At 41.6% G+C, this 16057-nt stretch overlaps 1 protein-coding gene across 4 annotated transcripts in view; it reads right to left on the minus strand.

Moving 5' to 3' along the window:
- The window catches only part of macrod2 (mono-ADP ribosylhydrolase 2), a 1284034-nt gene that overhangs the window by 274694 nt on the left and 993283 nt on the right, over nt 1-16057 (minus strand). For all 4 annotated transcript variants that reach the window (XM_062994956.1, XM_062994957.1, XM_062994958.1 and 1 more), the window contains exon 7: nt 13686-13716. In XM_062994956.1, coding sequence (XP_062851026.1) covers nt 13686-13716 — 31 coding nt within the window. The remainder of the gene's footprint in view (nt 1-13685; nt 13717-16057) is intronic.

A 16057-nucleotide genomic window follows, 5' to 3' on the forward strand; every position in this document is an offset into this window, starting at 1 on the left:
GGATGAAGGAAGGAAAGATAAATGGATTGATGAATGGATTGGATGGATGGATTGGATAGAGGGATGGATGGATTGGATGGGGGGAGGGAGTGATGGTAGGGATGGATGGATGGGACGGAGGGATGGATGGGAGAGAGGGAGGGAGGGATGGATTGGATGGATGGAGGGATGGATTGAAGGGAAGGAAGGGAGGGAGGGATGGAGGGAAGATGAATTGATTAGATGGATGGATGGCGGAGGGAGGGATGGGAGGAAGGGATGGATGGATGGATGGGAGAGGAAGGAAGGAAGGATGGATGGATTGGATGGATGGATGAATGGATGGATGGAAGGGAGGGAAGGAAGGATGGATTGGATGGATGGATTGGATGGGGAGGGAGGGATGGAAGAGAAAGAAGGAAGGAAGGATGGGTGGATGGATGGGTCTCATGTTGATTTAAGACTTTTTATATACAAGATACAATTAAATAAATCAGAAAAATACACACATACAGCATATGGTCAACCATATGTGAGCACATCAAGCTTACTGGACATCTCATTCTGAAACCTTTCTGAAATGCTTTCCACAAAATTTTAGAGCGGTCAACATAGCATTTATGAGGATGGCCACTGATATTTGGTGAGAAGACCTGGCTTACTATCAATCTTCCAATTCATCCCAACGGTGTTTGCCTGGGTTTAGGTCATGGCTTTGTGCAGGTCACTACATCATTATAGACCTTGCTCTGTGTACAGGGGCACAGACATGCTGGGACTAAAAAAGGCATTTCAGACATCTTAGCAAGGATTTAGATGGTTGTTCACATACATTTGTATACAGAGTAACTATTAAGTGAGATGTTTGGTGTTTTTCAGCTTTTGACATTCCGTTGGCATTGACCTGTTTGGCCCATAGCTGTCCATATTGGCTAAGCAGTCATATCTGGAGAAGATAAAGTACTATTGACCCACAGCTTTTAAAAACCTCATCCTTTTTTTGTCTGGGTTGTCCTGAAAATGACTGTAATCTTCCTCCACTGTGTCAGCTCCCTCCTACCATTAAACCTCAGGCTTTATTGGTGTGCCCTGGCAGAGTACATAACCAGTCAGGAGTCACCCTGGACAGATAAGGGCTCCCCTCCTAATCCCCTACAACGACAGGGCTGCCGGATCATAAGAGTAAAGACGTCCAGCTGTCTGACGTCACTGATCCCAGCTCACTAACCTACTGCCTCCTATCTCACTTACACAGAGACTCTGTGTCAACAATGTCACCGTCAACAAGGGCAACGGGTAAATACTGCAGCAGGATGGTGGGAATCAATTAAAATGTGTTTACGTAAAGCCTGACTGGATGAGTACACTGGCGGGCACTCAGGTGGCACATTTAAGCTCTTGAGTTCAGGTCTCATAGGTGTTACCAACCTGGCCTGGCTGGAGTAAAGAAGAAGCAGGGCACAGATTTGTCCAAGGTTGCAGATGCTTGCATAATGACTTGGAACATACACTTTAAAGTGAACCCAAATTTTGTAGATGATTGAGTAAAAATTTGAGTTTAGCAGAGCATCATTAATGCCACTGCTTATACACTGGGTGGGATACAGTATATTAGGCAGCAAGTGAACATTTTATCCTCAAAGTTGGTGTTAGAAGCAGGAAAAATGGGCAAGCGTAAGGATTTGGGTGAGTTTGACAAGAGCCAAATTGTGATGGCTAGATGACTGGGTCAGAGCATCTCCAAAACTGCAGCTCTTGTGGGGTGTTTCCGGGCTGCAGTGGTCAGAAGAAGGAACAGTGGTAAACCGGCAACTGGGTCATGGGCAGCCAAGGCTCATTGGTTACACAGTGCATCGCAGTTTGTTGAGTATGGGGCTGCATAGCCGCAGACCAGTCAGGGTGCCCATGCTAAACCCTGTCCACCGCCGAAAGCACCAACAATGGGTATGTGAGCATCATAACTGGACCACGGAGCAATGGAAGAAGATGGCCTGGTCTGATGAATCACATTTTCTTTTACATCCCGTGGATGGCCGGGTGCGTGTGCGTCGCTTACCTGGGAAACACATGGCACCAGGATGGACTATGGGAAGAAGGCAAGCCAGCAGAGGCAGGGTGATGCTTTGGGCAATGTTCTGCTGGGAAACCTTGGGTCCTGCCATCCATGTGGATGTTACGTTGACAAGTACCACCTACCTAAGCATTGTTGCAGACCCTGTACACCCTTTAATGGAAACGGTATTCCCTGATGACTGTGGCCTCTTTCAGCAGGATAATGCGCCCTGCCACAAAGCAAAAATCGCCCTGGATTCCAAATTCCCCAGATCTCAACCCAGTCGAGCATCTGTGGGATGTGCTGGACAAACAAGTCTGATTCATGGAGGCCCCACCTCCAGTGATGGCATAGTTACCTTGAAAAAGTAATCTGATTACTGATTACTGATTACTCCTTTAAAAAGTAACTTAGTTACTTTATGGATTACTTGATTTTAAAAGTAACTAAGTTAGATTACAAGTTACTTTATTAGTTATATAATGCGGAATATTTCAAAGATATTTCTTTGCAATACTTTATCATTTGGCTGCCAACTTGTGTGTTCTGATGAGACTCAATTGAATCCCAGAACATGCCAGTGTGAATGCATGGAAAACAAATTTAAATTTTCTTTCAAGAATATGATACAGACTGACCAACACTATTACGCCAAATCAGCATTGAAAATTGACTTTACTTTTAATAGCCTTCTACAATGCTGGAGCTTCTTAAAACGGAAGATTTTCTTTTAAATAGAAGTGTTATTTACCTGCTATTAAATTGTTTTCCAACAAAATCCGCCCAATTTGGCGGATAATCGCCCAATCTGGCAACACTGGAATGCGCAGAGCCAGCTGGCGCTTTTACTCGTAGCGCGCCACGAATACTACTAAATAGTACTACTGTACTTCTGTAATGGTGTTGGTGGTTGACATTTATGTTGAGTGTGTTACTGCACTGTTTTGGTGAAGAACTACTCATCTGAGGTGCGCTGCTCCTGCGTGCAGAAATGCTTCCGCAAAAAAATTGCCGGCAAAGCGGTGGTGGGGGGGCCAGGGGGGTGGCCGAAGATTACTTTATGGTGGCCATGGCAACCACTGGCCACCCCCTGGCTCCGCCCCTGCCAAGAAGAAAGCAAAAATAGTTACTTAGTAACGCGTTACTCTAATCTGACCACATTTTTCAGTAACGAGTAATCTAACGCGTTACTATTTCCAATCCAGTAATCACATTAAAGTTACTTATCCAAGTTACTGTGCGTTACTATTTTTGTCATTACAGACCATCAGTGCCCACCTCGCAACTTACAGGAGTTAAAGGATCTGCTGCTAACATCTTGGTGCCAGATAGCACAGCACACCTTCAGGGGTCTAGCGAAGTTCATGTCTCGACGGGTCAAAGCTGTTTGGCAGCAAAAGGGGGACCAACACAATATTAGGAAAGCGGTCATAATGTTATGTCGGATTGGTGTATTTACCAGTAAACACAAGTAATGTAGTCATTATCAAATTTCAGGAGTTATCTGATTATTTAAGTGGTCATGTAAGGAGCAAACTCGAATATCTTCAATCAGATTAAAGCTGTTATCTAATTTCTAGAAATTCAATAAAGCCACCTGAATTTATATACTTATATACTCACTTAATTGTATTACTTACCTACTTCCCTCCACCACTTTTTGCCATTGTCCCAATTTGGATATGCTCAATTTCCTTGTACACTGGCTAAGTAGGGCTGCAGGCTCAATCCCAACACAGCGGAAGGCTAGCATATTAGTCTGCTTCGCCACCCCTGTGCCCCTCCTTCCTTACTGAACAACTATACATGCCCAATCAACATGTGATGGAGGGGGCAACCCTTTTTGTCTCAAACCCCAGACAACTGTAACAATGTTACTGATAGTGTGAGTACCAATACATGCAATTTAGCATGTTAGTACAATATATGGCCAGAAATATATGGTCAACCCTTCCTAAGTTATTCAATTAATTATTATATTACTATTGAGTTATTCAAAATGTTAAGTTTCACTTTCTTCACTAATCTGGATAATAAAATATGTCTCTAATTGGTTGTTAACATCCTAACTAGCAACAGTCTAGTTTTCTAGCAAAGCTTAGCAACAACCTAGTAACCACCAGGAACACCCTAGCAACCACCTAGGACACCAGAGCAATCTCCAGAAAACACCAAAGCAAGCCCCCAACACCCTAGCAACCACCTGTAACACGACAGCAACCACTTTGTAATACTAGCTCCTTTTACAAAGAATGTGTCAAGAACACATACACTGCGTGATATTAAAGAGATTCCATTTCACTATCTTCCAGTTGACGTATCTATCTAATTACCATTCTTTAATTAATTTATTTATTTACTAATTTTCAAATTGAGGTTTGTATGTTCTTCTGTGGTTTTGTCTTTTATAGCTAAATACATAATCAAAGAGATGCTACATGAGATTGTAATACAAAAATACAAGACTGCTAGCTGCATCTAAGGTTCAATTCCTGCTCTACTATCAATAGTGATCTTGTAAGACACAGAGAGGTGTCTATCCACCTCGGAATGAAATAATCCATTTGAACCTGGGTCATGGACCTGTGATGGATGGGTTTCAGACAGTGCACTTAATAATCTATATCATATCATCCGGCCTAGTTTGTTTATAGGTGGTACCGCTGGTGAAAGCCAGGCCAAGGGAAACTCTACCTCTGCTAATGGGCTGGACTGAAAGATTGGACTGCCAGCACAGAATGAGGAGTCATTTTTCTCTCTGACCCCAACTCATTCGTCATCAGAGACATTTCTCTCCTTGTCTCCTTTTTTCATGCAGTGTAAGAAAGCGATGTGTGAGATATGGCTGTCAACACTCGCCCAACATATAGCTAGCTATACATGGCAATTATATATGCCGAAATTATGGCCAAAAACATGTGGACATTGTTCTGAATTCTTGAGTTTTCTCCACGATTCTTCACCCATACTTTGTGGCACTAATTTGGAAAAAGGCCTTTCCTGTTCTGGCATGACAGCACAACGCCAATCTTACAAAGACATGATTCGAAGTGTTTGGTGTGGTGGATTCTTCTTGGACAACTTTGGAATGATGTAGGACTTTCATTCCAACATCAGTACCCACTCTTATCAATGTTCTTTTGACTGAATGGGCACAAATTCCCACAGACACCTTCCAAAATCTTGGAGATAGTTTTCTTAGAAGCATTGCACTTTGTTATAGTGGATTTCGAATGGGATGTCCAAAAAGCTCACAATCAGGTAGCCAAATACTGTAGTTTTGGCAATATTATGCCATTCTTTATTTACTTATTTATTGGAAAGGAGGGTTACTGGAGTTTATGTTAAAATTTGCACTGTTTTGCAATAAATAAATAATAATAAAAATAAGCTTCTGCTTTTGATTAGCATTAGCTTTTGAGTTAAAATTCCTCAGCCCTATCAGCAATGAAAAAACGGGTGGAATTTTCCTACGAATAATCTCCTGACTGCCAGCTTTAAATACTAGAACAGGGACTTTTCATCTTTATATGTTAAACTGGCACGAATGGCCCAGCAGAGCCAGCGATGACTGAAGGAAGACAAATCGGGATTAGAGAGGAAGCGTGCCAGAGGGACGCATTCCAGGTTATTAGGCCTTTGATCATCCTGCTCCCTGAGCTTTTTTTTGTTGGTTTTTGTAGTGGCTTTCTCTCGCTGCAACTATCTCCACAATTAATGAGTCTTTGGAGAGAGCGTGCCGAGGATGGCGATAAGCATGTTTATTTATCAAGCAAGCAGTGGCAGGCATGTCGTGAGGTATGGGCAAAACGCTTGAAGTTAAAAGCTTGCTGGTGCGGCGTCTAAAGCCCTATGAGCTGAATAAATTCTGCACTTTACTACTTAGCTGTCCAGATATTTTTTTTCTATTCCCAATAAACAAAACACACACACACACACACACACACACACACACATATATATATATATATATATATATATATATATATATATATATAACGACAAGGCATACCATTATGACCGCCTTCCTAATGTTGTGTTGGTCCCCCTTTTGCTGCCAAAACCGATTACCGATTCCATGAAAGGGTGTACATGGCCTGCAACAATGCTTAGGTAGGTGGTACGTGTCAAAGTAACATCCACATGGATGGCAGGACCCAAGGTTTCCCAGCAGAACATTTACCGAAGCATCACACTGCCTCTGCTGGCTTGCCTTCTTCCCATAGTGCATCCTGGTGCCATGTGTTCCACAGTAAAGCGACGCGCACATGCACCCAGCCATCCACGTGATGTAAAAGAAAACGTGATTCATCAGACCAGGCCACCTGCTTCCATTGCTCCGTGGTCCAGTTCTGATGCTCATGTGCCCATTGTTGGCGCTTTCGGCGGTGAACAGGGGTCAGCATGGGCACCCTGACTGGTCTGCGGCTATGCAGCCCCATACGCAACAAACTGTGATGCACTGTGTATTCTGACACCTTTCTATCAGAACCAGCATTAACTTCTTCAACAATTTGAGCTACAGTAGCTCGTCTGTTGGATCGGACCACACGGGCCAGCCTTTGCTCCCCACGTGCATCAATGAGCCTTGGTCGCCCATAACCCTGTCACCGGTTTACCACTGTTCCTTCTTTGGACCACTTTTGATAGATACTGACCACTGCAGACTGGGAACACCCCACAAGAGCTGCAGTTTTGGAGATGCTCTGACCCAGTCATCTAGCCATCACAATTTGGCCCTTGTCAAACTCACTCAAATCCTTACGCTTGCCTATTTTTCCTGCTTCTAACACACCAACTTTGAGGATAACATTTTCACTTGATGCCTAATATATCCCACCCACTAACAGGTGCCGTGATGAAGAGATAATCAGTGTTATTCACTTTACCTGAATGTGGTCATAATTTTATGCCTCGTCGATTCCAATGCATCCCAAAGGTGTTCAAAGGGTTGATTCATGACACTGGTCAGGATTAGTTAGGCCAAAATCATCTGAACAGGAACAGGCAAATGACTTTTTTTCCATACAACTGCCCAAAGATAGAGGCTAGGAATAGGTGTAGCTAAAATTCCTGTCCTCATACTTTTGCTATTGTCTAGGGACACATTGTTTAGGAATTGCTCTACGTATCTCAGTAGTTAGTTTGGAGCCAGTATTAGATGCTAATATGATGCTTGAGTTTTGCAGTGTAGGCACTCTTGGATGCATGTAGATCACTGTAGGCACTCAAGATTCGAGTTTATTAAATTTCATTTTTCTCTATGCGTTCTTTCTGAGGGGAGCCCTGGCTGATTTTTCATCCACGTAGATATTGCTAATGTCAAACTCCACTGAGTTTATTCATATTTCAAGGTGTTGCAATAAAATTCTAAATTTCAAGGTCTCAATGGGCCAGACTTTTAAAGTCTGGGGAACTGGGGAAACGTCTGATTTTGGATGAAGAGTGAGAGGGAAAAAGAGGCACTGGGGAAGAAACAAATTATGCAAATATATGCCTGCTAAAGGCAGAGCTCTGACGACAATTAAGTGTCTCTACTTGCAATTATATGTTTAATGAGTGCACTTTAGTACTTTAGAATTTGGAATATAAACAGAATTGTATAATAAATAACATTAAAACCACCTCCTTGTTTCTACACTCACTATCCATGTTATCTTACCATATAGAAGCACTTTGTAGTTCTACAATTACTGACTGTACTCCATCTGTTTCTCTGCATGCTTTGTTAGCCGCCTTTCATGCTGTTCTTCACTGGTCACTACAGAGCAGGTATTATTTAGGTGGTGGTTCATTCTCAGCACTGCAGTGACACTGACATGATGGTGGTGTGTTAGTGTGTGTTGTGCTGGTATGAGTGGATCAGACACAGCAGTGCTGATGGAGTTTTTAAACACCTCACCGTCACTGCTGGACTGAGAATAGTCCACCAACCAAAAATATCCAGCCCACAGCGCCCCGTGGGCAGCGTCCTGTGACCACTGATGAAGGTCTAGAAGATGACCAACTCAACCAGCTGCAATAGATGAGCGATCATCTCTGACTTTACATCTACCTATCACAAGGTGAACCAACTAGATAGGAGTGTCTAATACAGTGGACAGTGAGTGGACACGGTATTTTAAAACTCCAGCAGTGCTGCTGTGTCTGATCCACTCATACCAGCACAACACACACTAACACACCACCACCATGTCATTGTCACTGCAGTGCTGAGAATGATCCACCATCTAAATAATACCTGCTCTGTGGTGGCCCTGTGGGGGTCCTGACCATTGAAGAACAGGGTGAAAGCAGGCTAAAAAAGTATGTAGAGAAACAGATGGACTACAGTCAGTAATTGTAGAACAACAAAGTGCTTCTATATGGTAAATAGAGCTGATAAAATGGACAGTGAGTGTAGAAACAAGAAGTTGGTTTTAATGTTATGGCTGATCAGTGTATACAACAATTCTGCATACATCCAAAATATACACTATATGGCCAAAAGAATGAGGACACCTGACCATAAGCTTGTTGGACACCCTGTTTTAAAACTATGGGGTCCTAATTTGTTTTTCTGAGAAGGCTTTTCACAAGATTTGGAGATTTGTGTGGGTGCTGCTGTAGATTACTGCAAGATTTTGAAGTGTTTCAGTGAAACAGTGCCAAATCTGTCAAAAGAGCACTCAAGAGATCAAGACATTGGTCAAGAAGGCCTGACTAGCATTCGTCATTGACTGGGTATTAGGTCAGGGCTTTGTCCAATTCACTGTTTCTCCACACCAAACTTCAAATGTCAAATATGTGTATTGTTGACTAGCACATTATAAAAGGTAAACAAACTATAAATTACTTTCATAATAATAATACATAACTATTATTAGCAAGTCATTAATTTTAACTTTAAACATTACTGTTAATGCGTAGTTTACATGACACAATTTTTGCCCTGATTTTCGATCGCAGACAGGTCGCCTCTAGATGTGGCAGCTCGGAGGCAACTCGGCGTTCGCTCAGGGATCGAAACTCGGCTCTCGATCGCTGTGTGTAAACTGTTCAACAACTTGATCGGAGTGGCATTGCGAGAAGGTTGCGAGTGGCAGCGAGTGTTATGTCAAACTATAGCCAATGAGGCCGCTCAGGTGGCGCAGCGATAAAAACACATGCTGGAACCAGAGCTGGGATCTCAAATACATCGTATCGAATCTCAGCTCTGCCTGCCAGCTAAGGCTGAGCAGCCACATGAACAACGATTGGCCTGTTGTTCAGATATGGGCAGTACTAAGCCGGATGGGGTCTCTCTCCCATGAGTGGTGCAATTATGACCTCTGCTGGCTGATTGATGGCTACTGCACAGAGATGAGAAAAGAGTGCTCTCAGGGTGTGTCTCTCCGTACACAACGCTGAGCTGCACTGCACTGGTCAAAGTGTAGGTAATAAGATGCATACGGCATGCTGCCCACGGGTCGGAGGGGGCGTGGGTTAGCTTCGTTTTCCCCCATCAGAGCAGGGATCAGCATTGGTGGAGAGGAAGCATAACACAATCGGGCAATTGGATGCTCTAAAAGGGAGAAAAAGGGGAGAAAATTCATAAACAAACAAACAAAAAAAAATACAGCCAATGAGAACGCAGGATACAGGGTGAGGGGAAACCCAGGGAAGAAGTGTAAAAACATGGGACAGGGGCATAATATTGTTTCTATCAGAATACATCAGTACACACACAAGCTTAACAGTATTTGTGATCTTATCGTCCACGCCAAACCATAATACCAACAATGCACTGCAAAAAAATATTTCTTAACCTCCAACTAACTACAGAACAAACAATTACTGCTGGTCGTGTTGCCCAATCCACTTGAATTCATTTATTTTTCCTACTTGCTTTTACGCTGCATATCAAACAACTTTGATCGCTCACTTATTGTTGACGTGCATTTTTGGACATGGCATCATTAAACCCCTCATCTCTTCGTGCATATGTTTTCGTGACAAAACTTAGTTTGGGAGACCAGACTCATTTGAGATTCCTCCTGGTGATAGATTGTGTAATGTGTGGCCCCCTATCGCCGATCAATCGTGTAGTGTAAAAACCAACACCTGATTGCAAGAGATCCAGTTGTGTAGTGTGATCTGTACAGCGATCTGACCACTTGGAAAGTTGTGTAGTGTGAACTTAGCATAAGATAATTCAGCTAAGCAAAATGTGTAGTTATTTTTGTCACTTTTATGCTAATTAAGAGTGAAATAAAAGCAATTACGCATTTTAAGCAGATTGAATTTCTTTTGAGTATCATATTTGCTAAGCTGCGACATCATTGCAAAATGTATGTTTAGGCTACAATTACATGGAAATGTTTTGGCATCTGTGAGAACAGATGTGCATTGCTACTTAATTCTTTTCTCATATTAATGGCAAACTTCAATGTGGATTGGGACAGAGCCATATCTATGAAAACTATAAAAATGAAGTTGGTAATATGCACAAACATTAAAAATATTACTGTATACTCTAATATAATAGTATAATATTAGCCGGTCGAGTGTTAGACACAATTTGCTATGTTTGAAATGGAACAGAACAGCCTAGCTATTGGGAGGTGCACTTGTCAGTGAGCCATCAGTGCTGGTCCCAAGCCTGGATTAAAAAAAAATAATAATAAGGAGGGTTGCGTCAGGAAGGACATAGAGTTTAAAAACTGTGCCAAAATCAGGTATGTGTACCAGAATGATGAATGAATGAATAAATGAATGCCTTTATTGCCATGTACGACCATGACATGTATTGCCATGACATCACTTATTCACATAGTCACAATTTGATGCATTTTTCCCAGCATCGCACCAACTTTTCAATGCTATCAGCAATAAAATGTTTTTGGTTGAGGCTGTAGCCACTGATGCACCACTGCTTTCACATCATCACCACATGAAAATCTTCTTCCCCTTAAAGCTTCTTTGAGCGGTCCAAAAAGGTGGAAATCAGATGGCGCTAAATCCGGACTATAAGCTCTCTCTCAGTCTCTCAGACACGACCGATTACTACTCCACCCACCCTCACCATTTCCAACCAAAATATAAAAGTGCGGAAACTTTTTGAAGATCCCCTTGTATATTAAATACAACAAAATGCCACAAGTGCTACAAGAAATGCCTGCTGGCTTCACATGATATAAGACAGGTTCAGTTTAAATATTCCCCATTATAACAGTGGTAGTCATTGAACAACTAAAAGAACTATTGAATCTTATAACATATGCATTACGCTTCCTCTCTACTAATACTGATCTCCACCCTGGTTTAGGAGAGCCGAGACTGACACACGCCCCCCTCTGACACGTGTGCAGTAGCCAGCTGCATCTTTTCACCTGCATGAGGCGAGTTCATATGTGGATCAGCTTTGTGTATGAAGAGACACACCCTCCCTGATCCTAATTATCCCTCAACTCCTGGATGGCAGGCGCCATCAATCAGCCAGCAGAGATCGTTATTGCATCAGTTATGAGGTCCCGTTCGGCACCCCCCTTGAACAGCTAATTGTTGTTCGTGTAGGCACCCAGCCTGCCGGATGGCAGACCTGAGTTTCGAACCAGCGAGCTCGAGATGTCAGCTCTGGTGTGCTAGCGTGTTTTTTTTTTTCCAAGGAAAAACTGTTTTTCAGTCTGGAGGTGTGTGTCCTTAAAGCCCTATAATGCCTTCCAGACACAAGCAGGAGAGAAAAGATTGTTTTCAGGGTGAGTCGCATCCATCAGAATCATTCTGGCTCTGTTTAGGCAGCAGGTTCTGAAGATGTCCTCTAGTGCGGGCAAGGGCCATCTAATTATTTTTTGGGCAGTGTGTATTACCCTCTGGAGAGTCTGCTACTGTGCAGTTGGTAAACCATGTTTTGATACGGTATATTAGTATGCGTAGTGACAGAAGACCACCAAAAGCTATGCAGCCAATGTTGAACTTTTTTGACCTCAGCAGTGGTGTCTGTGGTCCACGTGTGTTCCTGTGTGATGTGGATTCCCAGAAACTTATAGACGGAAATTGTCTGCACTTCTTCTTCTTTTGATGATTAAGGGAGCGAGGCCCCCACTGTGTGCTCTAAAATCTATGATGACTTACTTGATCTGGGATGTTTCATTCAAATTATTCTCCAGGCCACCCAAGAATGATGGGTTCCCTGTTGAGTCTGGTTCCTCTCAAGGCTTCTTTCTTGTAATATTAAAGAAGTTTTTTTTTTTCCTTCTTTTTTTTTGAGACGATAACTGCGTCCAAAATCACATACTTAAAGAATACATTCTACAACGCCAAATCAGAAAAAGTTGGGACAGCGTAGACAATGCAAATAACAACAAAAAAAAAAAAACACAGTTTCTTACATTTACTTTGACTTTTATTTCATTGCAGACAGAATAACCCTGAGATATTTCATGTTTTATCTGCTCAACGTCATTTAATTTATTAATAAACATCCATTCCTACATTTCAGGTCTGAAACATTCCAAAAAACGTTGGGACAGTAAAGCATTTACCCCTGTTGCCATTCCTTTTCACCACACTTAAAAGACGTTTTGGCACTGAGGATACCAAGTGATTTAGTGTTTCAGCTTTTATTTTGTCCCATTCTTCCTGCAAACACGTTGCAAACAGGTCAGTCCAGTACCTGTACCCTCTTCTTCCGCAGCCATGCCTTGGATGTATTTGGTCCAGAGCACACAGTGTCCATTTTTTCCAAAAAAGACCTGGAATGCTGATTCATTTGACCACAATACACATTTCCACTGTGTGATGGTCCATCCTAGATGCCTCCGAACCTAAAGAAGTCAACGACGCTTCTGGACATGGTTAATATAAGGCTTTATTTTTTGCACAGTAAAGTTTTAAGAGGCATTTGTGCATGTAACTCTGTATTGTAGTGCTTGACAAAGGTTTGCCAAAGTAATCCCTTGCCCATGTGGTTATATCAGCTATTGTTGAGTGGCGGTTCTTGATGCAGTGCCGTCTGAGGGATCAAAGATCACGGGCGTTCAGCTTAAGCTTGCGCCCGTGGCCTTTACACACTGAAATTCCTCCTGATTCCTTGAATCGTGTAATGATATTATGCACTGTAGAGGGAGAAATATGCAAATCCCTTCCAATCTTTCTTTGAGTTACATTGTTTTTAAACATTTCAATCATTTTCTTACACATTTGTTGACAAACTGGAGATCCTATGATCATCTTTTCTCATCAAAGACTCAGCCTTTCCTGGATGCTGCTTTTGTACCAAACCATGATTACAATCACCTGTTGACATCACCTGTTTGGAATTACATCATTATTTAGTTTTTTTCAACTCATTACTAGCCCTAAATTGCCCCAGTCCCAACTTTTTTTGGAATGTGTTGCAGGCCTAAAATGCAGGAATGGATGTATATTAACAAATGAAATGAAGTTGAGCAGATAAAACATTAAGTATCTTGGGTTTAAACTGTCTGCAACCAAATAAAAGTCAAAGTAAATGTAAGGAACACTGCATTATTATTTGCATTTTCCATACTGTTCCAATTTTTCTGATTTGGGGTTGTATTTTTTAAGCAGAAAGACCAAATACATTTTCACTTACACATGTCTAACATTTAAAGACATGCTTTTACCTCCACCACCCACACCCTAATATATTTATAAAAGTAGGTCCACTTACCATAGATTCCTGTCGATATGCATGGAAAGGCCTGAAACAGAAGTAAAAACAAACAATGAGAAGAAGCCCACCAAGAGATAAAAAAATAATTAACATACATTTGCTGCCCATTTAGAAATTCAGTCTCCACACTATTCACTCCAACAGAAGTTAATCTAATTTTCTAAGTAAAGCCCTGGTGACTTAAACCCCCCAGAAAACCTCTGAAAGGTTTCCTGTCAATGTCTTCTTTATCATTTCCTGCTAAGCGCATACTTTGACAACATGTGAGAATTTCATTAAATCAGCTTTTGCAATCACATGGCCTGAGCGAATATAGACTGGGATAACACTGATCTAAAAAAGAAATGTTCTGGGAAAACAAGAAAAGATGGACCTTGCAGTCCTAGGCTATAATTGCTTATGCAGAGATTTTGTAGATCTCAAGATGATAAGTTAATCGTTTACAGTACTTGATGACTTGATCTAGTGAACAGCCAACATATGCTCCCTGTATCAACAATAAACTTAAATAAATGAAAAGAGTCCTCAGAAGAAGTAGAATGTTCTGGTGAGATTTCCCATGATAGCCAACACATCCACACATTGATATTTTTTTAAATATATACAGTATTTTGTAATGTAATATTCACAAATAAAAATCTCTACAAACAGGTGATACTCACTTTCAGAACTACTGGTAAACTACAGGGTCAGAATATGTGGACACCTGATCATGACCATTGACATAAATATGGAACTTACAAAGCAGTAGGAATGTAATTTTAAACAGTTAACCATTTGAACAGTAAACACATTACAGAGTTTTACAAAGGGTAATCAATTTTAAAAACTTGAGAGTAGCAAAAACGTTTGACCCTTTGGGTGTGACTCTAGTGAGCTCACTACATAGACAGCTTTTAATGTGCATGCACCAGAGAAGAGGGCTGTTCGAATTCTTAGATGCCTTAAAATGCTGCCTAATAAGGTACCTTAAATTTGAACAGTATTTTGACCGAATAATGAGGAAGCATCTGAAGCTGCCTTAGAGGTGAAGGCAATCCCAGCATTCAGTGCGGCACAACTTCTCACAAAAAAAAAGACAAATATGGCAAAAGAATGCGGAGCAACAAACAGAGTTATTTTTAAATGTAAACACAATTATCATCAATTTTTTTTATTTGTGCAAACGTGTACAAGTGTCATTTATTTGCAAATTCGGGCTTGTCAGTGACAATTTAACCGTTTTCGGTAAACTGAGGGAGATGTTAGTTGACATACTAGCACATTGTGTCACCTCATCCCATTGGTTTAAATAGCATGAAGCTAACTGTGTTAGCTTAGTAAGCAAAAACTGATGTAATCACTGTAATTGCTGTCTTAGTAGCGTGTCCGAATAACATGACTCATAAGTCGATGACTTATTAGAATCCTCTCTAGTTAGGCAGCTGCCTATGTAGGCAGTAGACAGCAAGGTAGCTCACTAGGTTTTCAAACAGACCCTTTGTGTCACCACTACTTTGACCAACAGAGCGGGGTTGCTCCTTCACCTTACACTGATGTTCTACTAGTGCTTGCTGGAATCTTACAAAAAAAGCCATTTGGACTACCTTAAAGGCGAGGTAAGGTAAGGGAGCTGTAGCTAACTGAGGAAATGCTGGTTAAACACTGATCAATAAGCTACAACAGTTATTATGACAGCAAAATGGTCAGGTAATGATACTTATCTCAGTCCTTTTATAAAACTACACTGATCTGTATATCACAACTAATCATCACATATCACAACTATTAAACAGATAAACCCTTTTTAGCTATTTTAAATATTATTTTATTTGTCCTGGACTTTTTCCTAGGATTAATCAAATTTTTTTATCTTAATCTTCATACCCCTTTTCCTTTTTTTTTTTAACAATATTTCTCCAATATTTTGTCCTTAAGGGGTTAAAGTAAATGTATAGCTAGCACAATATTGAATACAGTGGTACCTTGAAACTCAACGTCAATTGGTTCTAGGAGTGGCGTTGAGTTTAAAAGGTATTTAAGGGCCGCTCAGGTGGCGCAGCGGTAAAAAGAAACGCGCTGCATCCAGGGCTGGATTCTGAGAAGCGTCGTATCGAATCCAGCCTTGCTTTACCGGTTCGAAGCTGAGTGGCTATATGAGCAACGATTGGCCGGTTGCTCATGTGGGGGGTGGGACAAATAACCGGATGTGGGTCTCTCTCTGTCAGAATGCGGTTGCGTTCTCTGCCGGCTGATTGGAGGCGCTTACACAGAGATGGGAGGGGGTGCACTTAGGGTGTGTCTCTCCGCATACAACGCTAGGTGGCGCCAAACTCGTCAATGTGTGGGTGGCAAAGATGCATCTGGCTGCTGCTCGTGTTTCGGAGGGG

This window comes from Trichomycterus rosablanca, chromosome 5 (assembly GCF_030014385.1).
Source record: "Trichomycterus rosablanca isolate fTriRos1 chromosome 5, fTriRos1.hap1, whole genome shotgun sequence".
Classification (NCBI taxonomy): domain Eukaryota; kingdom Metazoa; phylum Chordata; class Actinopteri; order Siluriformes; family Trichomycteridae; genus Trichomycterus; species Trichomycterus rosablanca.